Source organism: Oncorhynchus tshawytscha, linkage group LG15, assembly GCF_018296145.1.
Source record: "Oncorhynchus tshawytscha isolate Ot180627B linkage group LG15, Otsh_v2.0, whole genome shotgun sequence".
NCBI lineage: Eukaryota > Metazoa > Chordata > Actinopteri > Salmoniformes > Salmonidae > Oncorhynchus > Oncorhynchus tshawytscha.
Window position 1 is genome coordinate 8,064,674 of NC_056443.1, and position 18,610 is coordinate 8,083,283.

Here is an 18,610-nt window from a genome sequence, read left to right on the forward strand (position 1 = left end):
TCTGGTTCCATTCCACTCCTTCCACTTGTTCCAACCCTTTCCATGCCTCCTACCCAGTAGTTCCTAATCCCTACCACCTTACGTATTTAGTATTTTATTAGGATCCCGTTAGATACTCTTCTTGGGGTCCACTGAATATCAGTCAGTGCAGACATTCCATCAAGTTCCAGCAATGGAGTCCAACTTGCACTGGACACTGGAATGGTCTCTTGAATGGCAATGCCTGTACTTGAAGAATCCATCACGGTCCCCTACCATACTTTAACAACAGAGTAAGACCTGGAGGTCATGAAGAAGATCAAATATATCCGCTTTGATGAATTTGCATTAAAGTCTAGGCTTTATGCAAAAATGCAATTAACATGGGCTAGGCTTACTAATAGAATTGAGCACAGGTATGGTGGTAAGAATTGTTTAGATTTATGACTGGAATGTGTTACTGGGTGATGATTGACTTCAATTAAAGGGAAATATTAGGGCCAATGTTGTGTTTCTGGAACACTTGTTTTTACATGTATATAAACCATTGTAACAATAGTTCTCTGAAACACGTGGAACGGTCCACAATGTGGGGGGCTACGTCATGGTTATGCCTCCTCCCCCAGCGTCCCCGTTGAACACCCGTGGTGAAGCAGCGCATGCTATTGGGAGGAAGAACCAACTTTGTGGGGTAGCCTACAACACAAAATAGCTTACTACGCGCTGTGAACATGGCTGCAGTTACAACCAAAGGTACCGAACAAGACTCCACACCGACAAACGAGCAAAATGGAACATTGGACAAAGGAGAAAATGGGAATAAGAAGCAGGGCCCCGCAGACTCGAAACAGGAACCGGGTGACAACAAGGACGGACCAGAAATGGACGTGAGCAACCGAGACAGCAAAGAGGAGAAGCATTCAGTCGCAAAAGAATCGGTTTTGTCCACGGAAAATGGTAACAAAGAAGAACCGGCCTGTGAACTGTCTGAACCGGTCAAAAGTCCCGTGCAGGGAATCCCTGCGAGCAGCACCGAAACCGGGGAGAGCATCGTGGAGCTGAAACAAGAACAAAGAGAGGAGAGCGCGTCCTCGCCTCCCAGCTCAGACAAGACCAAAAGCGAGGAATCGACGGAGAAAACCGACCGCGGTATCAAAAGACGGGCCAGTGTGGAGATATCATCCTCGGATGGAGAACCTCTCAGTCGAATGGATTCGGAAGACAGGTCTGTGGATTACTAATACCCGACCAAATGTTGAATACAAAGCAACGCAGCAATGTTGCCAGCCCACTCCAACAATGATTCAATTTTAATAAGATGTTTACGTTTGCTCAAGCTACATTGTTACAAGTTACACTCACTATCCTTGCAATTATGTAGCGTGGTGTGATATCTCCGTACTTTGTATTTTGCCAAACAGCAGTTTAGCATAACAATCGGGTTTGTTTTGCCACAATGCATCAGCACCCAATGCGCAACTATGCGTTATGGGCAGTTGACATGCATAGTTTTAACCGATAGTTGAATAGGCCTAAGTTTGCCTTTAGTTTACAATGGAATGGTTCCACGCTGCACGTACACCCGCATCTGGACTGCCTGTCCATGTATGGCCTTGCATTGCCACCACGATGCTCATTGTGTAATACATCGCTACTATGAAACCACGGTCAAAAAGAGACGCACCACCAATATGAACATTTCAGACTTGATTTTATCTTGTGAACAAATTCAGTGAGTTAAGATTTTCCAAGTCGGCATGTATCCTTGAAAGTCCCATGAGTAATTTCACAGGTGTAGCACTGAGACAAAGAAACGAATCACTCACTAACAAGCCAACCAACAGGCCCCAGCTTTCATATGAAGGGTGGTGTTTAGGAACAGAGCTACTTCTAACATATCTATACACGCACTCTTACAGACGTGTCAACTGGCTCACTGTGGTCACACAACACTTCATCGCCTTCTAGTTGGTTTGGCCATGTGGCTGGGTGGTGACTAGTTACAGGATGTCTGTGTTGAGATGAGTCCTTCACACACACACACAGGTTCTCACCCTCATGCACACGAGTGAATCTCACACACACACACGTCTTTCTGGGATATTTAGATGTGTACCCAGAATTCCCCATTACAATATGTGAAATGGCCCAGATGGAACTTCCACTGCATCATAAACTAGTGCAGAAGAGAGAGCGAGTGAATCTGTTCATAGGTGTTCCAAATGAGTAATGCTGTATGCTACTCACTGCTCAACTCTGTTCCAATGCAACTTCAAATAATTTACTCTGGGTTATTGCGGCCCACCCAAAGCAGTGAGTTTGCCGATCTGATTGTCCCAACTCTATGGCGAACTCCAGTTACGTGTGTATGTCGTTGAACCCGACTCGTTGTGCATGTACCAATCGAAGTCAACACACAGACATAAACTATAGCATGAGGCATGCTAAAGTCCTGTGTCGATATAGGGTCCTATCTGCCATGTACTCATACTACACACAGATCTGCCCCTGTGCACGCCGTCTGAATATCACTGGACGAGCCAACGGATCAGAACGATATACACATTTCCTATTCAAATGGAAGCAGAGAAATCCATGATTTCACACACACCCCGATGTCCACCCTTCTCCTCTTGCTACTAGAATAGTGGAATAATTCCCCCTTTCTGGATCCCGGTAGATTTCCTCGGTCTGTAGTCATGCGACGACCTGTCGAGGGTAGCTAACAAAAGGAAACCCAGTGAACACAAAGGCTGAAGTCCCTGTGTTGCTTCGGGAACTGAAGTGTAGTATCTGAAGGAGATAGGATCCGATTTCCCCCCCCCCCTCCCCCATTTTCCCCCTCAACCCTCTCCTGTCATGGTGCGTTGCTTTGTCTGGCCGGGGCAGAATGGCCCGTAGTAAGAAAGGAGTGAATGGAGGAGAGAGCTCTGCTGTTTGGGCAGCTGCATGGTCTCAATGTAACTTTTGTTCCCCTTCTGGCACTGAGGACCTCAGGAACAGAGCAGGGGAGCAGCTGGAGGCAGGCAGCCTTACGAGGTGTGTGTGTGTTTGTCACCTTCTCTTCATTCAGTCCAACGTGGTAGCATTACTGAGTCACTAATGCTCTCTGAGAAGCTTTGTGTGGGTGTGAGGACTGAGAGGGATACTTCTACATCTCTAATGGCATGAGATTCATATCCGCCATGACACCCTCACATCCCTCCTTGTAGACCAGGCATACGAAACCTCATATGCCCCAGAGAAGTGAACACACAGACATAAACTATACTAATGGTGTGTTTATACCATGTGCCGACACTGCTCAGAGCTGTGTTGGCACATGCTATAAACACACTATATCACCATGATTTAGTGACTGAGGCTGTCCAAACCTATGACTAGAACAGACCGCAAGGCGCTACAGAGGGTAGTGCGCATGGCCCAGTACATCGCCGGGGCCAAGCGTCCTGCCATCCAGGACCTCTATCAGGTGGTGTCAGAGGAAGGCCCTAAGAAGGCCAGTGACTCCAGCAACCCTAGTCAGACTGTTCTCTCTGCTACCGCACGGCAGGTGGTACCGGAGCTCTAGGTCCTAAATGCTTCTTAACAGCTTCTACCCCCGAGCCATAAGACTGCTGAAAAGCTAATTAAATGGCTTTATTGCCCCCCCCCCACTCGCGGTTTATCTATGCGTAGTCACCTTACCCCTACCTACATGTACATATTACCTCAATGACCTCGACTAACCTGTACCCCCGCACATTGACTCGGTACCTGTACCCAATGTATATAGTCTCGTTATTTTGTTGCTCTTATTTTTTTAAAAACTTTATTTAGTACATATTTTCTCAACTTTTTCTTAACTGCATTGTTGGTTAAGGGCTTGTAAGTAAGCATTTCACGGTAAGGTCTACACTGTTGTATTCGGCGCATGTGAAGAATAACATTTTGATTTGTTTTGTAGTGCAACAGATCTCTGTGCTGACCCCATCTCTCACTGTCCCTCCCCCTCTCACTGTCCCTCCCCCTCTCACTGTGCCTCCCCCTCTCACTGTCCCTCCCCCTCTCACTGTCCCTCCCCCTCTCACTGTGCCTCCCCCTCTCACTGTGCCTCCCCCTCTCACTGTCCCTCCCCCTCTCACTGTCCCTCCCCCTCTCACTGTGCCTCCCCCTCTCACTGTGCCTCCCCCTCTCACTGTCCCTCTCCCTCCCTCAGTATTAGCAGTACTCTGATGGACATGGAGAGCACAGCGTCCAGCGGGCGCTCCACACCTGCCATGATGAATGGGCACGGCCCGGGCACCGCCACCCCGTCGGTGGGTAAGGGCGTGGCGTACACCTGCTGCTGGGACCAATGCCAGCTCCTCTTTACCACCAGCCCAGACCTGGCTGAGCACATCAGGGGCGTGCACGTGGACGGACAACGGGGAGGGGTATGCAGTGTAGGAAAGCAACTTCCTAAATCTTCTGTCCTCCTGCCTGCTCACCATCTCCTCTTCTTTCTACATCTCCTAGTTTTATGCCTCCACTCATTTTCTCCTCTTCCCCCTCTTCTCCACCACCACAACCCTGTCTTCACAATATCAATCCCTTCCACTTCTCCATCTTGAAGATAATCCAAACATCCTGTGTTAAACTAACTCCAGATGAAAAGTACTGCTGTACATTACAGACTGTGGCTGTATAAAAGACAGCTTGATGTTTTATCTCTCTTTGAACTTTAGGTTCAGAGAGGGGGCGGGGGTCAGTTTACGGAGGCTTGAGTTTCTAGGTTCTTCTGCCAACTACTACAATTCTCGAGGATAGTAGGATTTCGTGGGACATTTAGTCTCTTACATTGCATCTTGGGTAACTCATAAGAGCTAGGTTGCGAGTGACCTGTGAATATATATATATATATGCGTGTGTAACAGTGTTGCTGTCCTCTCACCAGGTGTTTGTGTGTCTGTGGAAGGGCTGCAAGGTGTACAACACCCCGTCGACCAGTCAGAGCTGGCTTCAGAGACACATGGTCTCACACAGTGGAGACAAACCATTTAAGGTGAGAAAACGCCCTCCTTTCTTCCATTTCACTGTCACACACATGACATCTAAGCACTGACTCTGCAAACCACATCCTCATGTCATGGCAAACTCAAGTTGTCTTCACAAAGTTATTGATACCCCTTGACTTATTCCACATTTTGTGTTACAACCTGAATTTAGAATGGATTCTCTTGTTTGTTCTCTCACCCATCTACACACACTACCCCATAATGACAAAGTGATTCAATAAAAACATTTCTCACCCATCTACACACAATACCCCATAATGACAAAGTGATTCAATAAAAATATTTCTCACCCATCTACACACAATACCCCATAATGACAAAGTGATTCAATAAAAACATTTCTCACCCATCTACACACAATACCCCATAATGACAAAGTGATTCAATAAAAACATTTCTCACCCATCTACACACAATACCCCATAATGACAAAGTGATTCAATAAAAACATTTCTCACCCATCTACACACAATACCCCATAATGACAAAGTGATTCAATAAAAACATTTCTCACCCATCTACACACAATACCCCATAATGACAAAGTGATTCAATAAAAACATTTCTCACCCATCTACACACAATACCCCATAATGACAAAGTGATTCAATAAAACATTTCTCACCCATCTACACACAATACCCCATAATGACAAAGTGATTCAATAAAAACATTTCTCACCCATCTACACACAATACCCCATAATGACAAAGTGATTCAATAAAAACATTTCTCACCCATCTACACACAATACCCCATAATGACAAAGTGATTCAATAAAAACATTTCTCACCCATCTACACACAATACCCTATAATGACAAAGTGATTCAATAAAACATTTCTCACCCATCTACACACAATACCCTATAATGACAAAGTGATTCAATAAAACATTTCTCACCCATCTACACACAATACCCTATAATGACAAAGTGATTCAATAAAACATTTCTCACCCATCTACACACAATACCCTATAATGACAAAGTGATTCAATAAAAACATTTCTCACCCATCTACACACAATACCCCATAATGACAAAGTGATTCAATAAAAACATTTCTCACCCATCTACACACAATACCCCATAATGACAAAGTGATTCAATAAAAACATTTCTCACCCATCTACACACAATACCCCATAATGACAAAGTGATTCAATAAAACATTTCTCACCCATCTACACACAATACCCTATAATGACAAAGTGATTCAATAAAAACATTTCTCACCCATCTACACACAATACCCCATAATGACAAAGTGATTCAATAAAAACATTTCTCACCCATCTACACACAATACCCTATAATGACAAAGTGATTCAATAAAAACATTTCTCACCCATCTACACACAATACCCCATAATGACAAAGTGATTCAATAAAACATTTCTCACCCATCTACACACAATACCCCATAATGACAAAGTGATTCAAAAAAAACATTTCTCACCCATCTACACACAATACCCCATAATGACAAAGTGATTCAATAAAAACATTTCTCACCCATCTACACACAATACCCCATAATGACAAAGTGAAAACATGTTTTTATTCAAAATGAAGTACACAAATATCTAATTTACAGAAGTATTCACACCCCTGAGTTAATGCATGTTAGAATCCGCTTTGGCAGCGACTGTAGCTGTCTTTCTGGGTAAGTCTCTAAGAGCTTTGCACACCTGGATTGTACAATATTTTCACATTCTTTTGTTTTATTCTTCAAGCTCTGTCAAGGTTTTGGGGGTCATTGCTAGACAGCCATTTTCAAGTCTTGCCATAGATTTTCAAGCCAATTTATGTCGAAACTGTAACGAGGCCACTCCGGAACATTCAATCTCATCTTGGTAAGCAACTCCTGTGTATATTTGGCCTTGTGTTTTAGCTTATTGTCCTGCTGAAAGGTGAATTTGTCTCCCACTGAACCCGGTTTTCCTCTATGATTTTGCCTGTGCTTAGCTCTGTTTTGTTTATTTTTTATCCTAGTCGGTGACAAGCATTCCCATAACATGATGCAGCCACCACCATGCTTGAAAATGTGATGTGGTTCTCAGTAATGTGTTGGATTTGCCCTAAATGTAATGCTTTGTATTCAAGACAAAGTTAATTTCTTTCCCACATTCTTTGCAGTTTTACTTTAGTGCCTTATTGCAAACCTGATGCATGTTTTGGCAATATTCTGTACAGGCTTCCCTTTTCAGTCTGTCAATTAGGTTAGTGTTGTGGAGTAACTACAATGTTGTTGATCCATCAGTGTTCTCCTATCACAGCCATTAAACGCTGTACCAGTTTTAAAGTCACCATGGGCCGGCCTCCTGGTGAATGCCGGAGCAGTTTCCTTCCTCTCCGGTAACTGAGTTTGTTAGGAAGGATGCCTGTATCTTTGTAGTGACTGGTTCTGTTTATACACCATCCAAAGTGTAATTAATAACTTCACAATGCTCAAAGGGATATTCAATCTCTGCTCTACCAATAAGTGCCCTTTGAGAGGCATTGGAAAACCTCCCTGGTCTTTGTGGTTGAATCGGTGTTTGAAATTCACTGCTCGACTTAGGGATATTAAAGATAACTATGTGTGGAATACAGAGATGAGGTAGTCATTCAAAAATCATGTTATTAAACACAGGCCACACAACTTCAGTGATTTAAGCACATTATTATTCCTGAACTTATTTAGTCTTGCCATAACAAAGGGGTTGAATACTTATTGACGCAAGACATTTCCGCTTTCATTTTAAATGAATTAATTAGTGTTTTTTTTTTTTAACACAATTCCACTTGGACATTATGAGGTATTGTGTGTAGGCCAGTAACACCAATTCTCAAATGAAGCCATTTGAAATTCAGGCTGTAGCACAACAAAATGTGTGAAACGTTGAGGGGTGAATTCTTTCTGAAGGCCCCGTACCTACTGTATGTACACGTCATGTGCTATAGGTTGTTCTAGTCTTGGAGAGCATTATAATCATTCTAACACAAGGCACATCTGTCACACACTATCCTGTGTAAAGCTAATGCATGATATTATTCTGAACGGTGGTTCTATACTCAGGCCTACAGTTTCCACTACTATAACCTTTTGAACTTTCATTGAAAAGGAAATCACCTAGATTTCATCAAATCGAAAGACCAATACTATTATTATATACAGTTGAAGTCGTAAGTTTACGTATACTTAGGTTGGAGTCATTAACTCGTTTTTCAACCACTCCACACATTTCTTGTTAACAAACTATAGTTTCGGCAAGTCGGTTAGGACATCTACTTTGCATGACCCAAGTCATTTTTCCAACAATTGTTTACAGACAGATTATTTCACTTATAATTCACAGTGGGTCAGAAGTTGACTGTGCCTTTTAAACAGCAGAAAATTCCAGAAAATGTCATGGCTTTATAAACTTCTGAAAGGCTAATTGACATCATTTGAGTCAATTGGAGGTTTACCTGTGGAGGTATTTCAAGGCCTACCTTCAAACTCAGTGGCTTGACGTCATGGAAAAATCAAAATAAATATTTTTGGGAAATGTCCTCTTGCCATGATGACCATTGTTATGTTTTGAGGAAAAAGGGGGAGGCTTGCAAGCCGAAGAACACCATCCCAACCGTGAAGCACGGGGGTGTCAGCATCATGTTGTCGGGGTGCTTTGCTGCAGGAGGGACTGTTGCACTTCACAAAGTAGATGGCATCATGAGGCAGGAAAAATATATGGATATATTGAAGCAACATCGCAAGACATCAGTCAGGAAATTGAAGCTTGGTCGCAAATGGGTCTTCAAAATGAAAAATGACCCAAAGCATACTTCCAAAGTTGTGGCAAAATGGCTTAAGGACAACAAAGTCAAGATGTTGGGGTGGCCATCACAAAGCCCTGACCTCAAACCTATAGAAAATGTGTGGGTAGAACTGAAAAAGCATGTGTGAGCAAGGAGGCCTACAAACCTGACTCAGTTACACCAACACTGTCAGGAGGAATGGGCCAAACTTCACCCAACGTATTGTGGGAAGCTTGTGGAAGGCTATCCAAAACGTTTGACCCAAGTTAAACAATTTAAAGGCAATGCTACCAAATACTAATTGAGTGTATGTAAACTTCTGACCCACTGGTAATGTGATGAAAGAAATAAAAGCTGAAGTATATCATTCTCTCTACTATTATTCTGACATTTCTCATTCTTAAAATGAATTGGTGATCCTAACTGACCTAAAACAGGGTATTTTTACTAGGATTAAATGTTAGGAATTGTGAAAAACTGAGTTTAAATGTATTTGGCTAAGGTGTATGTAAACTTCTGACTTCAACTGTATGTAAGTGCTCTTGTGTAAGATATCTACTAGTCTGTATTCTCACTGGTGTTGTCTCTGTTTCCATCAGTGTGTGGTGGGGGGTTGCAATGCCACGTTTGCCTCCCAGGGGGGGCTGGCGCGCCATGTACCCACCCACTTCAGCTCCCAGAACTCCAACAAGCTGGCCAATCAGGGCAAGATGAAGGAGGATTCACCTTCGAAAGCGGGGCTTAACAAGAGGCGGAAACTCAAGAATAAACGCAGGAGGTCTTTACGTACGTATCCGAGAAACACGCACATATAAACACAGCATTAGTCTTATTATCCTTGTGGGGGACCTAAAATGGATTTCCATGAAATCCTATTTTCCCTAATTGTTCATTTAATTTGAACCGTAAACCTAATTCTAAAATAGTCTTTGCCCTCTGGGACTTTTTGGAATTTCTGGTACCCACGAGGATGGTAATCCAAGCGCGCGCGCACAAATGCAAGCATGCGTACACATACACAGATATGCAGGCACACACTCAATTATACAAACAATCAACCATGTACTCGCTGATCAGGTTGCCTGGCTTTCAAACCAAGCCTCTTAACCAATCGGGTGGTGGGAAACGTTTTGATGAATATCTACGAGGGTCAGATCCATCTGATTGGCTAATCACCTCTGACCTATGAACCTCAGTTTAACGCTCCCCCTCTCTCACCCCAGTGTGTTCTGTCCCTCCAGCACGACCTCACGACTTCTTTGATGCCCAGACCATGGATGCTATCAGACACCGGGCCATCTGCCTCAACCTGGCTACACATATAGAGAGCCTGGGCAACGGACACAGTGTGGTGTTTCACAGCACGGTTAGTAGTAGCACACACACACCATCACCGTCGTCTACCACAGCATGGTCAGGGATCCAGCTGCAGCAGACCATGCAGGGTCCTGCACTTCACTGTTCAGACAGCAGAGGGCGCAGCAGACCTACAGTATTACGGTCTCCGCTGAATAGAGGAGTTTGTCTTTTTAAATTTTTTATTACCTTTATTTAAGCTGGGAGTCACACTGAGACCACAGTCTCTTTCGCAGATGAGGCCTTGCATGAACACATCGATTACACAACCATTACACTATTAAACATATCTATCTGTACACACGTCAATTACACAATACACAACAAGTAAATCGCAATCATATGAAACAAACACATTCTTCAGTTAAAAGGCTCTCTAACATCTGCCCGAGTTTCCCTAGAGGCACCAACTCTAACTTTAAGGAGTTTTGGAGATTATTCCACGAGGCGCAATAAACTAAAAACAGATGTACCTAATTGGGTGGAGATTGAAGGGCCCTCCAGGGTTTAGACATCCCTGGGTCTGGTTACTTGTCAGTCTGAGGTTTAACAATGAGGTAAGGTATGATGGAAGTTTATGCAAGAGGGCTCTATAGACCAAAAAAAGAGAGCGCAATGCATCGATCTACGTGACTTCACAGCGGGCCAGCCTACTTTCTGATACAAACTGCAGTGACGTGTACGGAACCGATCACCCATAACAATGCACTGTGGTCAACTGTGTGCAACGGCTTCAGTACCGTGGCAGCAGCGTTCATATAGACGATATCGCCATAGTCAATAACCCGGAATGAATGTTGACAGGATGATTTGTTTTTCTGCTATTTAACAAGGCAGGCCCTATAGAAGAAGCCTATTTTAATTATTAATTTCTTAACTTATTCATCAACATGCATTTTGAAAGAGAGCTTTTCGTTAATCCAGATGCTCAGATATTTATAAGAGGGGACACGATCAATGAGGGCACCATCCAAAGTATTAGGGGTGTCACAGTTCATCAAACCCACGGTTTGGTAGGTTTTTTGGGGTTCACGGTTCAGTTTCAATACAGCAGGGGAAGATGAAGTTCCATTCACAATATTCCTGTCATTCTGTTGTGGCAGGATTGTTATTTTGGTCCTCTCAAGTTTCCACTCTGATGCTGCATTGGTCACCTTCTGGGAGGTGGGAATGTATTCGTTGTTTAGTCATAAATAGCAGTTGGACGCATTCATGTGATTTGAACTCGTTGAGAAACGCCTGTGGCTAATGGCCTACAAGCTCTATCAACCATAAACTAAAAAATGCATGTCAAAAAAATACATGTTTTTGTTCAGCAAACCACAATAGATTGCTTTTTTTAATAAATGTTTTGTTCCATTTAACTGCCAAATGCTGTTAGAGGCCATTTCCTTAGCAGGTGACGTCCGTGGTAATCATGTGGGAGAAGTGTGTGCTTCAGATCATTGACAAGTTTCCCACAAGTAAGTACCAGTTGGAGGGCCATTCAAGTGGGGTTTTCCCCAGTCGTATGTGGTAAATTCCCACTTGGTTATGAACACACCATGACACCGTCTCCTTAAGTGCCCTGATGCGCAGTTGTGATGCTCATAAAGGGGCATGTCTGTAGCACGGCACATCTCCTATTCCAGGGTAATGTGATGGGCTGTCACTGTGAAGTAAGCGCAGTTCATTCTGAACTTCGTTTTTGGTTTGCTTATATCTAGCGGGTACAACCTGTTTGCTTAAATTGGTGCAGGAGGGAGGTTCGCAACGTGGCTTAAAAGCGCTTTCACAAGGCGCTGAAACCTCCCTATTCTCAATCACCGTGAATCGGTGCATATCCGTGGTTATAAAGCAAAGACTGTAAAACAAATATAAACATAACCTACCTATAGCTCTTGTAATTTCTTTGGCCCGGTCAGAATCAGCTGCCACGGAATGCTTGAAATGCAGAGGTGAGACGATATGTTTCTGTCTTGCTCCGTGTACTCGGGTGATGTCGGAGTAAATGTGTCAACAACATTTGAGGTGTGGGCAGCGGCGTAGGCTATTTCTGTTGAGCGTGGCGACATACGGTTAACGTTTTCTCCACCACGTACTGTCCGTCTCCGATTAATCTGCTGGGAAGCCTAAAAGCTCCTAAACTGGAGATTTAAACGATTGTTGATGATCCTCCATTTCTGATTCCGTCTGCATAGGTGCTCGTTTTAACGGGATAGCCTGAAATGTTTTGTTTCAGCTCAGATTTTCTCAAGCGGCATAGGCCTGCCACGCAGCGTATGCATAGCCTAAAGACGTAGTTTAAAAAAAATGTTGTATTGTTGTTTTTATGTAGTCATTCGGGTTCAGTGCGACCGAATCGAGGTCCCTCGATCGAATGGTTCGGTACCAATCAGTGTACCATTACACCCCTACAAAGTACTTATGCATTAGTCTTCTGATTTTTATGTGATTTGGAAAAGAACATGTCCTTTGTTTTACCTGCATTATTAAGTACCAATGTCAGTTCAACAAATGCTTTCTGGGGGGGGAATAGAGGCAAAGCCTGGTCAGTTGTGGGGTTAATGGCATACACCACAGTGTCATCTGCATACAGGTGAATGTATTTTTTAACAGATAAATTATATTGTTAATAATGTGAAAATAACCAGAGCAAGAATCCATCCCGTAGGACTTTATGTGAGGAAAACCTGATTTAACACCATCAGTAAATAGACACTGGATACTTTTTACAGCAGCAATATGTAACTTTTTAGGTGACCCAACCAAATTCACATAGAAATGTGAGTTGTGGATCTGTCATTCTCGTTGAAAGCAAGTCGACGAAGTGGTACATCTATGTGCTTTATTTCTATGCTTTCCGCTAAGTTTAGTTTTTTGCGTCTTACTTTAGGTTTTGTACAACTGCATCAAACAACTGAAAATACAATGTTTTTGGTTATGGTGAATATATTTGACAGTGGTTTAGATGGTACAGTGATTCTCTACACTTTGGTTCCATGCCCCTTTAATGAAACTGCTAATAAAGGAACTGAAATTAGGCAAACTTAGAATTTTAGCAATCAGGAAATGGCAGAGCGGTTTCTGCGTAGTGCATATTTAAATCATTTTCAAACCAGCTACACGCAGCCTGGAAATGGGGCGCTAATTATTTAGGTCACACGCGTCACCATCTTTTGAAGGGACAGTATGTGGGCCACTTTCCAGACCTTGGGGACATCACCAGAAATAATTGTACGGTAAAAAAAACGTGTTAAAAGATTCTACAATCAGAAAGCTGCAGCAAGAAAGGATCAAGTAAATCAGCCCCAGTGTTGTTTTTTGTTTGTTTCTTTACAGTGATCTTCCTCGTGGCGTCTCGCACATCACAGGTAGAAAGTTGTTGAAATGAAAACAAAGATTAACATGTTGCTGAAGTTGACGGAACTTCCATTGAGCAAACTAGAGTCTGGGAGAGGGGCAGGCAGTCGACTGGCTCCCCAGGGCCAATTAAACCACCATTTATTTCAAATTAAAAGCCCGCTGAGATTAAATGCTGATTTTTAAAAGCATCACGATCTCATTTTTCTCAGTAATAATACTAGAGTCTGACACAACTTGTTTTCCAAAATTGACGGATTACCAGCAGTCTGGTTTAAACTCTCATGAGTTAGTGTGTGCAGTATTGAGGCCTGCGGAAAATGAAGGGCCCAGCCAGGGAATAACAGACTCCCATGCCCCTTTTTAATTAAACTGCTAATAGGGGAACTGCCAGCAACCCTCCCACGAAACACACTGCTCTGACGTGCATGCCAGACCCAGCCAGGCCTGTTGTTGGAGCCGCTTAGAAAACAGACCCCTACGCCGCTCTCTTCCCTCACCCCTCACCCCTCCATCTCCCCCCTACACATGCAGTTGGAGTGCTTCTACCAGTATTATCTCAGAGAAATCAAGAGAGCGAGAGACGGCGTAGGAGCCCAGCAGTTGCCTGACGACTCCAACTGAATTCTTCCTCTGCTCTGTTCACTTCAGTCTGAGACTGCCATCATTGGAAGTCGTTTGTGGTGATGTCAAAACAGTCATCAGCCATTTGGATTGTCTCTAATCAGAGTATCAAAGCCAATTACATTTTCAAAACACTGTTTTACCCACGTGTTCCCAACCCATCAATTTCTGGGACCAATCAGAAATTGTCGGGGAGATACTCTGATCCAGACTCATTGCAGAGAAGAAATTGACGGCCGTGGGCAGTCCGGCAAACCCAGCAGGCCTTGTCTACGCCAAAGCTATAAGCAAATAAAACCCGAGAGTCTTGTGTAACGCCTTTTCACGCTGTAACTAGCTACTTTCTGTGTGTGTGTGTGCGCACATCCGTCTGTGTGTTTCTAAAGATAAATAGCATTCCTAGTCTTCACCTTGGTCCAGGGTCACACACCCACGAACTGTGGTGTGCACTAATGTCAAGTCAGGGAGCTGTATTGTTCCTACCACACAGGGTGTGTGTGTAGGTTTAGCGGCTGGACTGGCGTCTTCAGGCCAGTGAGGTAAGTGTTAGTCTGCAGAGTGGGAGGGAGGACAGATTGACTCTGGCTCAATTAGACTGGAACCAGGTGTCTCATTCCTTTTACTGACTTGCCATCAGCATCAGACCTTCGGTTAGGGATGGTGTGTGTCTCCAGTACAATGTTGTTTTCCAATGTCTCTGTTACTGGGTGGTGTCTTGACTCTCTTCTTCTGTCTCTAGGTAATAGCGAGGAGGAAGGAAGATTCTGGGAAGGTTAAAGTCCTCCTCCACTGGACTCCCGAGGACATGTAAGTTGCCCTCTTCTCCACCCTCTCTTCCCCACATCCTGCTCTTCATCTCTCTCCTGTTGGCAGACAAGGCCACAGTCCTCTTCTCTCACCTCGCTCCCTTTTCTCTCCTGTACTACTGGCAAGCAGAGGGTTCCCCTCTCTTCCTATCCTTCTCCCCTGCTCTGTAAATGTCAGCAGGCGTTTAGTGGTGGTTAGACAGTTTGTCCTGTGGCTGCGGGCAGGAGGCAGGCAATCACATGTCACCGCACCCCACACAAACACACACAGGAGGATACCTAGGCTAGCGTCTCCATCCAGAAGGGTCAGTGATCTGGATGGGTTCCCTCATCTCGTGGGAGCTACCCTGTGGTCTCTCTCTCCATCCCTTCCTCTAACTCTTTCTCTGCTCCTTTTGCCCGCATCAGTGGCCCAGTTTAGAGCATTAAGGACCAAGCGCTCGCCTGTCTTTCCCCCCTGACTAGCATAACAGCTATCCTAACCAGCTACGTGCGTTTCAGACTTGAATATTGTAAGTTAGCTATGTAGTTAGCATAGTATATCATCAGACAAATTATTGAAGGTAAGGAGACAAGGAGAGGAAGTCACTTCAGACTATTGAGCCGCAGCCCTCCTCGTCATTTGTCTCTCAGCTCAACTCTGCTCTGTCTAAAACCCCTCTCCCCGAGAACTCATCTCTGATAGAAACAACTTTCTGGGTCAGGAAACGGGCTAAAAGCCAAAACGACGCTCGCTTTCGCGGTACATGTCCAAAATAAACCTTTCGTTGGAATTTTTGGGAGGAGGAGGAGCAAGAGATGTATTGCAGCACTCGTTTCAGAAGCTGTGAGGGGTTTTTGGTTAAGAGTTGGATATGTCTCTCTAAGGACCATGTTGCTGTAAAAGCAACCGTCACCCACACTACCATGGAGAATGTCTAACAGATGTTGTAGTCACTCCTACTGTAGCTCTCAGCTACAGGGTTGCAGCAGCACCCTATGTACACAGTCCTCTGTGCAGCGAGCATTGTATTTGCTGTGATTTTAAACCGTAACAGGAGACAGCTGAGGCCTTGCCCTCTCGGTCTCCTACCATGTTATTGGGTGCTTTTCTGCTGTTTTTGTTTTGGCTCTGTCTACTTGTGTTCGTCCCTTTGCAAGGGTACGGTCGCCTCTCGCTTCTCCATTTCTTTATCACCACACTCTTCTCATTTCATCCACTATCCAACCCTCTCTCTTCCTTTCCTCCCCCTGGGGCTTTCATCTGCCCCTCTCTGAATCTGTGATATATAGCCAAGCATTCTGCTAATGATGAACCAAGCACTGCTCATTCACATCTCCCCAACACTCTACCCCGGGGTGCTTTCCTGGTGACGCTCACAGTGGCAGGAGTAGAGGGGCCCAGTACTGGTATTGGATCCTCTCCCATTGTTTCCCACGGATAACACCTAAATACACTGTTTAGTTAGACAACGCTTTAGGAAGCATGCATGTGTACCACTGCAATCTCTTTTTAACCCGTTTCTAAGCTGATGCCAGTCAGACACCAGCTTAGAGGCAATGGAACCAATTGCAAGACTGGATTTGTACTGACTCATCTCTTCCCCCTCTCTCTTATCTCTCTCTCCTCCTTCCCTCTCACTTTCTCTCAATCTCTCTATCCCTCTCGCCAGACTTCCTGATGTGTGGGTGAATGAGAGTGACCGGCCGCAGCAGAAGACCAAGGTGGTCCATCTCTCCCAGTTGCCCCAGGACACACACGTACTGCTGGACCCCAACATATACAGGTGTGTGTGTGTGCGTGCATGCACTGGAGGGGGTGTAGGTTGCCAAATCTTGAGGCAGAGACCATTAGGGCTAATCATTAACTCTCCAAATAGTGTGCGTGCCTGTGGACGTGCACATAACTCATACTTTGGTTGAATCACAACAGCAGCAATGTGAGCATAGCTACCACAGCCGGTGTGTTTTCCTAGACTCAGTACTGGCCCAGTGATCCCCGGGGCCAGTGCTACTCTGTTTACCCAGTTAATGAATGATGGCTACATTCTGCCTGTAATAGATGGCCATGCAGCACAGAGCTAAATCTGAATGCCCAATGGCTGTGGAGAGATGTGATCCTGAACCCCACGTCGGCCTTGCGTGCTGCTTTCGAGTTTGTATTACCTAGAAACAAAATCTCTTTTAGTCTTTCCTCACTTGTGTTCTTCCAAGCAGCGTTGTAAATGCTTTATAGGCAAAGTGAAGAAGGTTCCCTGAGGAATGGTGAGAGGAGGAATCCTGACATGCCTGCCATTCAGCAGGGGCAGGTTATGGTGTGTTGTGATTTGTGTGTCAGGAGTCGTCTGAGAAGTACAGCTTTCAAGATTCAGGAATGATGTGACTGCTATTTATTTCCCCACCAGGTGGCGCCAGTCACTGTTGTCAGCCAGTAGAAAATACTGCGCTGTAGACGATAGAATGTAAAACATTCTGTGTATGTAGCGGAATGCTTACATTACACAAATGACTGTGGGTGGAGGTGGACCGTGTTAGAAATCATGATATGCATAACTGTACACTAATGTAAAGTGCTGCCTGTCGTTACAGGATGTTCTTCTAGAGACTAAGAACAACCAATCAAGAGACTTCGAAGGAGCCTGCCGATATCACCTCTCATAGGAAGTCCCTATGTCTTGTCTTGTCTGGACAGGAGTGAAAACCAGAGATTTCAATACCTCTTATTTCCCCATTTTTTTCTTGGTTCAATTTCTGCTCTTTTCACTTTTCAATGTCAAATTCCTCCAAATGACAAAGCGAATTTAGTATTTGTTTTTAATGGTTTCTGAAAATACACTATGTACACAGTAGTGTGTGGACACCCCTACAAATTAGCAGATTTGGCTATTTCAGCCACACCCATTGCTGACAGATGTATTAAATTGAGCACACAGCCATGCAATCTCTATAGACAAACATTTGCAGTGGAATGGCCTTACTGAAGAGCTCAGTGACTTACAACATGGCACTGTCATAGGATGCCACCTTTCCAACAAGTCAGTTTTCTGCCCTGCTAGAGCTGTCATGGTCAGCTGTAAGTGCTTTTATTGTGAACTGGAAATGTCTAGGATCAACAACGGCTCAGCCGCGAAGTGGTAGGCCACAAAAGCTCACAGAATGGGAGTGCTGAAGCACATAGTGTGTAAAAATCGTCTGTGCTCTATATTCAGCACGCACTACGGAGTTCCAAACTGCCTCTTGACGCAACATCAGCAACAAGAACTGTTCGTCGGGAGTTTCATTAAGTGGGTTTCCATGACCCGAGCAGCTGCACACAAGCCTAAGATCACCATGCGCCAAGCCAAGCATTGGCTGGTGTAAAGCTCGCCGCCATTGGACTCTGGCGCAGTGGAAACGCATTCTCTGGAGTGATGAATAACACTTAACCATCTGTCAGTCTGACGGCCAAATCTAGGTTTGGCGGATGCCAGCAGAACGCTACCTGCCCAAACGCATAGTGCCAACTGTAAAGTTTGGAGGAAGAATACTTTTTTCTTGGTTTAGGCTAGGGCCCTTAGTTCCAGTGAAGGGAAATATTAACCCTACATCATACGATATTCTAGACGATATGTGCTTCCAACTTTGTGGCAACAGTTTGGGGAAGGCCCTTTCCTGTTTCAGCATGACAATGCCCACATGCACAAAGCGAGGTCCATACAGAAATG

At 44.4% G+C, this 18,610-nt stretch overlaps 1 protein-coding gene across 4 annotated transcripts; it reads left to right on the forward strand.

Annotated features, from left to right (window-relative positions):
• Positions 1–563: 563 nt before the first annotated feature.
• On the forward strand, positions 564–17,893 carry LOC112214326 (zinc finger protein AEBP2). Of its 4 annotated transcripts, none has more exons than XM_024372976.2 (8): positions 564–1,204; positions 4,178–4,403; positions 4,895–5,002; positions 9,399–9,585; positions 10,041–10,165; positions 14,861–14,928; positions 16,580–16,693; positions 17,496–17,893. In XM_024372976.2, exons 1-8 carry the CDS (start codon positions 711–713, stop codon positions 17,506–17,508), a joined length of 1,335 nt encoding a protein of 444 aa, XP_024228744.1. In that variant the 5' UTR covers positions 564–710; the 3' UTR covers positions 17,509–17,893. The 4 variants fall into 4 exon arrangements, with proteins under 4 accessions (XP_024228744.1, XP_024228742.1, XP_024228743.1 ...); XM_024372974.2 differs by having other exon boundaries at positions 10,023–10,165; positions 17,496–17,892; XM_024372975.2 differs by having other exon boundaries at positions 4,178–4,394; positions 10,023–10,165; positions 17,496–17,892.
• Positions 17,894–18,610: the final 717 nt, after the last annotated feature.

What these genes read in the sequence shown, in the direction of transcription:
- LOC112214326 (XM_024372974.2), top strand. Translation starts at nt 711, where the DNA reads ATGGCTGCAGTTACAACCAAAGGTACCGAACAAGACTCCACACCGACA. An exon ending in GTGGAGACAAACCATTTAAG is followed by an intron (nt 5,003 to 9,398) that starts GTGAGAAAACGC and finishes TGTTTCCATCAG; the next exon opens with TGTGTGGTGGGGGGTTGCAA. An exon ending in TAAACGCAGGAGGTCTTTAC is followed by an intron (nt 9,586 to 10,022) that starts GTACGTATCCGA and finishes CTCTCACCCCAG; the next exon opens with TGTGTTCTGTCCCTCCAGCA.